General features: G+C 40.5%; 1 protein-coding gene across 1 annotated transcript in view; it reads right to left on the bottom strand.

Moving 5' to 3' along the window:
* Positions 1–71: 71 nt before the first annotated feature.
* The window catches only part of ap4b1 (adaptor related protein complex 4 subunit beta 1), a 47,119-nt gene continuing 37,698 nt past the window's right edge, over positions 72–9,492 (bottom strand). The window contains exons 13-14 of the mRNA XM_082519373.1: positions 2,314–2,466; positions 72–1,085 (exon numbers count right to left, since the gene is read on the bottom strand). Of these exons, the coding sequence (XP_082375499.1) occupies positions 586–1,085; positions 2,314–2,466 (653 nt within the window). The 3' untranslated portion in view covers positions 72–585. The remainder of the gene's footprint in view (positions 1,086–2,313; positions 2,467–9,492) is intronic.

Raw genomic sequence — 9,492 nt, 5'->3', positions numbered from 1 at the left:
CATTCTTTAGAACTACACCAGGAAATTAAAGCAAACGCCCTGAGCTATTGTTGACACAAAAGCAAAAGACAGATACACAGGTTTCCTTTATTTTATAAGTTCTTAGTCATTTTTAAATTATTTTCTATTTCTCTTGCATTTTCTCATCAGCCAACTAACATTTTAAACATCATATCAAACGCAATCTAGCATTAAACAAACTACAATAATAAAGCAGCACACCATGGGTAGGTAAGATAACATCATCACTGTATGTGTTTGTAGGTAAACAGTATTTATCAGCCGCTTTTGGTGCATTGGGACTGATCCACAATAGTGCCCCCATAAGGCCAAACATAGCCTGAACTGGGCTTAAAAAAAAAAAAAAATCCCCTGAGTTTACCTTACAACTTTTTGGTAGTTTTCTCTTAAAAGGGGGTAGTAACTGTCAGTTGCTTGTACTTTCCTGTTTAATTAGAATAACAATGCTTCATAAAGTTGGACCAGTTTTGAGTGTGTTTACTCCTTCAACATGCTGTTAGGCCCAGGCGGTGTGACAAATGAATGAATTTGGAAAGATGTAGATCAAAGGGGAAAAGTCTATTTTTAATCTTTCTCTGAGGACAGTGTGTTCAGTACAGTGATAAGGATTGTGAGAAACTGTCTCAGAGCGTCATCATCTTTTGGTTGCTGATTGAGAATCACTTTTATTCCCTCCTCCTCTTCCTGTCCATCTTCGCTCACCCTCAGCCTGTCAGCTGTTGCATCCATTTCCTTTCTCACCAGTTGGTCTTCTTTCCCCTCTGCTCCAGCTTCACTGTCAGCTGTGCCTTTTTTTACTCCTGATTTCTGATTGGCTTCTCCAGTACATAGCAGCTCCCCCAGTATGAGCGTAGTGTTGGGTGCGTCCATGGAGTGGGAGCGCTGGGTGTGTGTGTACAGGTAGACCCTCCAGGGCAGCATTTGCTGTGGCGTGAACGCCAGCGTCTGGATATTGACCAGCTGCATGGCAGCTTGGAGGCTTTGGGGAGAACAGTGAAGTACTGCTGGACACCGGACACATTCTTCTATCCACGCACAGTCAACCTCCTCTATTTTCTCAGCACCTTGTCACAACAACACAAGAAGTCACAACGATAGCTTTTAAATGTGGAGAAACACTGTAAAAACTGTGGGCAAAAGACCTGCAACTGACAAATAAAGTCTATCTCATATCATCATCATCTCATCTAAATGTCAAATGTTCATGAAACAAGAGAAATCATAAATTTTAAAAAATTATTTTATTTTCTAAATCTATGTGCTGGAGACCTTATTACTCACTCAGAGTCAAGAAAGAAAAAAAAAAAGAAGCTGTCTGACTCTGACATTTAAAGCCATCTGAAGCCGGAGGTTTTCTCTCACACACAATACTTGTGGTGAGGTCACTGCAGATGATCACCATATGATAAAAAAGGTAAATGGATAATAATAAATGATAACTATTATTATTACAAGTTCATCATTGTAATGCTGTAATGTACAAACAGTATTTAACTATAATTTTCAATAATGGTTTAAATATCCTGGCTATTTTCTCAAGAAACTAATTGTCATCTAAATGTACAGAAAACGAACAAACCACATTCATATTTGAAAGTTGTATCAATAAATTCATTCTTCTTACATGAGTAAAACAAGCATTTTCCATCATGAATCTATGCACTCATTATTCATACCTTTTTTGCAGTTTTTATCCACTTTGTGTGTTGTGTTTTGTTGTGTTTAGTGCTGACGTGGGACAGTTTTCCAATTTCATTGTACCATCATGCTAAGCATGACTGTGCAATGACAAAAAAGAGTTATGATCTCTCATGTTATTCGATAACCCATACTGATGAACCAGAACATTTTTGTTCGGTATAATTAGGTACAGTTAGGCATAATTAAGTGCTTTTACAGCCAAAAGTTTCAGTTTTGTTGTCTTATTTCCCTTTTAACTGAGGGCAGTGTTCTCATGGGAATATCTTAACTATCTGAGCTACAATACATCCTGACACATTCTAACATGCAGTGTGGGTTTCAGACCTTTATCACACAGTTGTGAGCCTTTCAAACATCAATTTGCCACAGCTTGACACTAATCAAATCTAAAGTATATCAGATTTGTAATTGAGTATATACACATTACTTTGGAGGAATTGGTATATTCCACCAATGGAGATTTCACACTCTTGTTAAAGATTTTTAGGAGGCCTACATGCTCCTTTTAACCACATTTGCTATCGAATAAAGAGGAAGCTTTAGCTATGAATCTCTGACTTTAATTTTCAATATAACCTTCCATTTCATTACCGCGTTCAGTATGCAAAGCCTGTCGCTGCAGCCACAGGTGCTCAAAGTCCTCTGGGCTGACAGCTGGGGAGAGGGACAAACTGAGAGGGGCTGCGATGCTGGAAGCCAGGACATTAGTGGAGGAGTCTGAACACCGCATGGCACTGTCTGATCCTAGAGAGGACATACAGAGACAAAGTAAGAGGAAGAAGGGGGGGATGAGGTTAAAAAAACAACCAAACAAAAAACAACAGGGCATTCTGAAAGGACAAGGAGGGTTTTAAGTATTATTAAGAATTATAGTAACACAACATTCTCAGACTCACTCACTCACTCACACACACACACACAACCCCTAAACCTACTAACTGATTGCAGTTCTTGCTGCCAAGGGTACCACAATAAAGCATTTGTGATAACTGGCAATCACTCATTCACATCACTGTGGGGGAATTTTGGCCACTCCTTTTTGTAGGATTGTTTTAATTCCGCCACCCTGCAGGGTTTTCCAGCATGAACAGCATGTTTAAGGTTATGCCAAAGCATCTCAATAGGATTAAAATCTAGACTTTGACTAGGTCTCTCCAAATCCTTCATTGTTTGTGTTTTTTGTTTGTGTTTTTAGAGCCATTCAGAGGTGCTCAAGTGCACTTGGGTTATGCAGGTTTTGGGATAAGTGGGTTACGTGCATATAGTAATTTCTGGACTTTTGGCTTGCTTCCTGGACCACTTCAGGGCTTCATGGTTCCATCAGTTATAACTTCATTAAAAAACCAAAAAAAACAAAAGTTATAACATCTCATCCAAGTCTCATTAGTCCACAGAATATTTTCCCCAAAGCTAAAAAAGGAATAAATAAATAAAATATATTTTTTTAAAAAGCAGCTCATCATACAACAATAACGACAGGTGAGGGTTTTCTCTGTTTGCGTTGTATTATTGTAGGGTGTAGCTAAGCCTTACTGATCTTGGCTGAAGACCCTGTGTTGTAAGTGTAAAAGGGTCAAGGCGATGAGGGAAAGTAACAAAAAGTGTCCAGGTCGGAAAAAGGAGACAAGGAGGCAAAAGAGACGGACAAGCTGCTATCACCATTTAAGGAAACAAACAAAACTCAAGCATTGGTCAATAAATTAAAAAGTAAGTCCAAAAAAAAAAAAAAAAAAAAAAGAGCAGTTCACTAGCTGCAACCGAGCAGCTCACTAGTTGCAACCACACAAATGGCACTCTGGCCCAGAGCTCACCTTTATCTGGGCTTAAATACTTTTAATTACTGATGTGAGTCAACTGTGTAAAAGAGAAAGGTGGCACCTCAGGCAAAAGAGATTGTAGGACACGCCCATACAGGCACCTTCAGGAGGAGGCCCTGCTAGGGCTGTAACAGTTGCTTATGAGTATTATCTGATTGATGGAACATTCTGTCTAATATTGTGGGGTCTTTACCTAATATTGTTGTGAACTGGTGCAAAAGGAACAAAATGGAATTGAAACATGAATCTGAAGTGTCACAGCAAAGTTTTACACTAAATATGTGGGAAAGAGGTGCAACCTACAACACATCTCTAAATGGGCGACCGTGGCTCAGGGGGTTGGGAAGCGTATCTGTAACCAGAAGGTCGCCGGTTCGATCCCTGGGCTCTCTGTCCTGGTCGTTGTGTCCTTGGGCAAGACACTTTAACCTACCGCCTACTGGTGTTGGCCAGAGGGGCCGATGGCGCAATATGGCAGCCTTGCTTCTGTCAGTCTGCCCCAGGGCAGCTGTGGCTACAACCGTAGCTTGCCTCCACCAGTGTGTGAGAGTGAATGAATAGTGGCATTGTAAAGCGCTTTGGGTGCCTTGAAAAGCGCTATATAAATTCAATCCATTATTACTGCTCCAATTTTGTAATACCACTATAATTGTCAATTTTGGTTTAAGAACAAGACTTGAAATTGCTGCCGTTCCTTTCATGCAGTACACATACATTTTCCATTAGGTGAGGACATTTCCTTCTAGCAGAAAAACTGCAAAAATATCAGCAACTGAACCCGAATGACAATGTGTTGTTAAATAACCTTGATAACCTCCTGCAGACAGATTAGTCATTGTGTTTTGTGAGGCAGTGAAAGCAGAGTGCATGGCAACACTGCGCTGCAATGCAGTGCTCCATTAGAAATGTGCATACACATAACTTTTTGGTGACAGTATAAAAACTGTGAAAGTTAAATATGAATGTTTAAAGTAAATTAAGTTAACAGATAAAGATGGTGTCATGGACTCTTTAATATTTAGTGCAGTTTTTAGGTTTTATTTGTTGGCCTTCCTACTTACAGACATGTTAGACTACCTACCACATAACTAATAAGCATCATGACTTATGAGCATCTCCAAAGTGAGATCAGTGTGGCTTTACACTCATGTATAGCACTTACTTGTTTAAATACTCAAAGTGATCAGTTACCCCAGCATAGAAAGAGGATTTGTCATGGGAAATAATGTGTACTGTTTTGGTCAACAATACAGGCAGAAATAGAACCAGCTCTCAACTCAAGGGAAATGCTGCGGTGGGGCAATAAGACAGCTATGCATAAACAAACGCCCACAAAGCTCAATGAACTGATGCAACATGGTTAAGTAATATGAGAGACTAATACAAATAATACAGAAAATGATTATTATAAAGGTTATTGCTGGTAAAAGGCAATTCCAGAAGCTAGTGAGTCTACTTAGTTTTTCACAAGACTTCATGCGACTGTACTAATTTGTCTAGTGGGCTTTGAGCCTGTGTGAGGTAGCATAATGTAAGCAGCATCAGCAGACTATTTAAGTTTCTTTTAAGTATACTTTATTTCTGGCATCTCCATTCTACCATAAAACCAACCAACCAACCTGGTAGGCAAAAATTCCACTTGCTTTATACAGGACTTTACACACACCTGAACCTCATTAGTCTCTACCACTGGGGAAAAAAAAAATAGGTCAGACCAAACAATGCAATTCTAAACAAAGAATAGGAATATGATTATGCATGAAATTGACAAACTCATTTACTCAGCTAAATAGTCTGAGAAGTAAATCACTGCATACAATACAACTCAAAGGCTACTTTAAAGAAAATAAATAATACTATAAATAATGAAAAGCCCTTCATTTGGTTACACCCAGTGATGCAATCAATGACCTCATGACCCTATATAAACAGGAAGTACTGGGGCGGCCCTTCCCACACACCTGGTTTAGATATAGGACCTGAATAAATGGACAAACGTGGTAAGTATAACCAAAGTAACATAAAGAAACATAATTTACTGGACATTTGCCTGTGAACAGAAGAAAATTCAAATGACCTGATGGATGGCCAAATGAAGCTTTCTGAAGCACTGAAGCTTGTATTGAAAAACGGTTCATTACTCGAAGCTTTTCAACAGTCCTCTCTGGTGACATCTGGCCAAAAATATGAAAAGCCGCTTGAATCCACAAAATAAAACCAACTGCTTCATTAAGATTGCTCACTCTACAGAGTGGAATTCTGTCTGATATTGGGCCGCCATTGTGTTGCTTTGAACGTGTATTTTTTGGTGGTTAAAAAAAAAAAAAAGTGGTTTATTTGTTTAATAAATAATTTTGACCAGTAAACTCTCCTTGTTTAAACATGCACCATTGTGTGGTCTTTCTTTGCTTGTGAGTTCTTGATGTTGGTAAATACAATAATTGAAAAATACCACATTACATATAATATACATATGATAATGTACAACACATTATGGAGTATGCTTCTGCTGTGAGGTCCTGCCTCCATGCACTTATGCAATTAACCGCTAGAAAGGTATATATATATAAATAATATTATATTAAGGAAATTTTCCCAGACATATTTTTGACCTGGGGGTAGAATTGATTGTGAACTGGAAAGGGAAAATGCTTATGAACTTGCAAATTAAAAACATGATGCATTTAAAGCAGCCCTTTTTCATTTTTATTTAAGAAGAGAATTTGTTCCACTGTGCAATGGCCGAACCTGTTCCTTTTCGTGGCGATAATTTCTCCTGCCTTAAGGAAAATCCCCTCACATGGACCAGAAGAGGCTGGAGCGCACAGAAACTGGTAGAGATGCAGTTATACAGTCTACCTGGGCCACACAAACTATCAGCTAAAGAGAATAAATAAATCCAATTGCTGCACATTTGGCAGACTAACATTTTCAGATTAATTAAACAATAAAATATATATTTTTACAACATTACATGCAAAGAGTCAAGTGGAAGTTTTTCTATAGTTCTTTAATGATATTTATATTATGGAAGCAGATTTTTGACATTTTACCTTTTTCCCTGTTTTCAGATATAATAAACACGCACAAAACAAAAGCAAATGACCAGAACACAAAGCTGGAAAACCCACCCGATTGACAAAAATCAACTCAAAATTCTCCCACACAACAGAACCTCCTCTATTCCTTGCTGGCTCCAAATCTCTCAGTGGAATGATCAGTGGTTCGCTATCTGTCACCATCAAAACACTCCACAAATCCTGCGAATGATTCACTTCCTTATAAACCATTGAATCAGCTACCGAAGCAGTTAGGTTCTAAATGAAGCTTCGGACGTCACTGATCTGACTCTGGCTAAACGAATCAAGCTTCGACACAGTGCTTCTGAAGCAGTGTGTTGATTTTTTTGACACACGCACCGGAGCTTCAGCTTCAAGCGGGCCATCACTAGTTAGTAGTGTTTGCTTTAAAAAACATATGCATTGATATAATGAATGTAACTACTGCTACCACAAACAAACCCGGGATAGTGTGTTAAGCAAAGTTAAACCAGCAATGTCTAAAATAAAGCATTATGGTTGACTGTATAATAACAAGGAAATAAATTATCCATATGGTTAAGGGACAAGTGCTAAATGAGTTCATGCCTAATCACTTTGTCACAGCCAGTGATGCTATTTCATTATTTATTATGAGACATTAAGTCACAGTTACTAGATAAAGCCTCTCTCTATCTTTTTTTTAAACCTTTAGTACATCACATACAATGCTTTTATGTATACCTGCACTCTTCAATATAAATATAACACTGCTGCTGTGTCGTAAAATCTTTTTATGATGCTTCTGTCATTGAGTTGTTGTGGACTTTGCTTTTAAAAGCACACTTCATTCAGGAAAAAATAAAAATAAAATAACATTAAAAAAAAAAAAAGAAAAATATAAAGGCAGGAGATGCCAACACTATACAGTCAGCCATAAAGTGAATTAGCTAAGCCAACAAACACCCAAGAATTTCACTCAAAGTTAGCCTGCACAGCAAAATTTACCAAGCAATAGCAACGTGTGTGTGTGTGTGTGTGTGTGCATCTAGATATAAAACTAAGTTAAACCCTCTTTTTTTTTTTTTGCCTGTCCCATTTGGTTCTTTAGCCGTCAGAATTGTTGTCTGAAGACCAACAAGGATACCCAATGGATTTATTTTGCCAAATGGATCATTGCCGTATTGGTCCATTGGATCGACCTTCGTTTTTATTATTTATTTTATTTTATTTTCAGTTGTTACAGACGGGACAGACATGAGTGAGGGATAGGAAAGGGAGAAAGAAAGAGGAAGGAAAAGAAAAACAGAAGGGGAGAGGGACAGTGAGAAAGGGGAAAAAAAAATCTCCTGGATCACCTGTTGGGAGAAAAAGAATAGAAAACAAGCAAAAAAAACAACAACAAAGCAACATACTAAACACAACACCATCACATTAGTCTAGCTAAGTGTAAACAGCAGTAAATACTAAATATTGAATGTTGTTGTGCAGCACGCAAGACAGACAGCGCACAATATGCTTTGAAGTAGCAGCCAAGAAAGGTGTGATTTAAGTCTACGAACAGTGAACACCCGTGTGCACACCTGTGTGGATCAACGTGCTTGCATTCAAATGGTTTCCCCATGTAATGGTATGCAAGAGGATGTAGAGAGCCATAGCCCTCTCCCACAGGGCATGAAGCAGGCATGGAGGAGATCCAGGCCCCAGACATCCAGAGGCCCCAGAGTGCGAGAGCCCAAGGAGGACCACTGGAGGGGCATCCGTGCCACCCTCATGGGAAGAGGGGTCACCCAGTAGCCACCCAGTGTGAAGACCCCATACCTCACTCCTCCCACTCATGTGTAGTGTTGCTGCGTGTTGCTCTAAAGTGCATTTAAAGCAAGGGAGAGCATGGTGCTGCTGCCAGAGAGCAGCAGGTATTAGCACGGCCCCTCCCGAGAACCCTCAATGTCTACATGGATTAAAAATTCAGAGGTGGGCACCGGCGCCAGAGGTAGGTTTGAATACACAGACCGTCCACTGGACGCCGTTAACGTGCCCACCCTCAAGGCCCTATATATATGTGTGTGTTATGAGAGTGTAAATAATGTGGATGCCTAAGTTGTGAGATAAAATTGAGGCACAGGTGGCCAGAAGAGGACGGGGGGGGATGTCTCCCCTGCACCCTGGTGACACACCCGCACCCCAAGGCCCTACCTGTGTGGGTGGGTGTGGTGGAGCGGGAAGAGGGAGGTAGCTGGGATAGGGAGGAAAAGAAGGGAGGGGAGGATGCCCCTCTCTAGGGCCAGCTGCCCCGCTGACCCCAGTAGGCACCCCCGTCCTCTGGTACCCACCAAGGCAAGGGAGCCCAGGCCCATCCAGACCGGGGCCTACGGCAGCAGCACCGCCAAGCCCCACAGGACCCGGGGCAGCCCACCCTACCCCACCGCAGAGGAAACTGTACCCACCCCAACATTCAATCATCTCCCAGACTACACAAGACAACAACCTCTAGGTTAAGTTTATTCTCCACCTCTCCTATGTCTCTCCCCCACCTGCAGAGTGGACTCCTGCAAGGATGGAACAACCTCCCTGCCAGTTGAAGAGCCCCCCAGTTAGGCCGATGCACAAGAGGCCCCCTGCGCCAGGGCTGAGCCCCCGTGTTAGTTAAACCCTCTGAATGAAAGAGCTTATGATCATACAGAGTCACTAACCTTGACTACGGTAATGCAATAAGTAAAGCTATACTCCCACACCCAGTGACTATGGCTATGAGCTCGACTTTCCTGTGATCAAAATGTGAACTTAGACAGATATATGTGTGCTTTGATTGTGGTTGATTGGGCTCACAAGCTTGTCGTGGTCTTTGAATGTTTCCCTTGTTAGTGAGAGACTATTCTTCTATTGGTTTAGTGCACCTCTTCCCCAACTATGAC

The sequence above is a fragment of the Aulonocara stuartgranti genome (assembly GCF_965226115.1).
Source record: "Aulonocara stuartgranti genome assembly, chromosome: 20".
Classification (NCBI taxonomy): domain Eukaryota; kingdom Metazoa; phylum Chordata; class Actinopteri; order Cichliformes; family Cichlidae; genus Aulonocara; species Aulonocara stuartgranti.
This window is presented reverse-complemented; position numbering and strand designations above follow the sequence as displayed.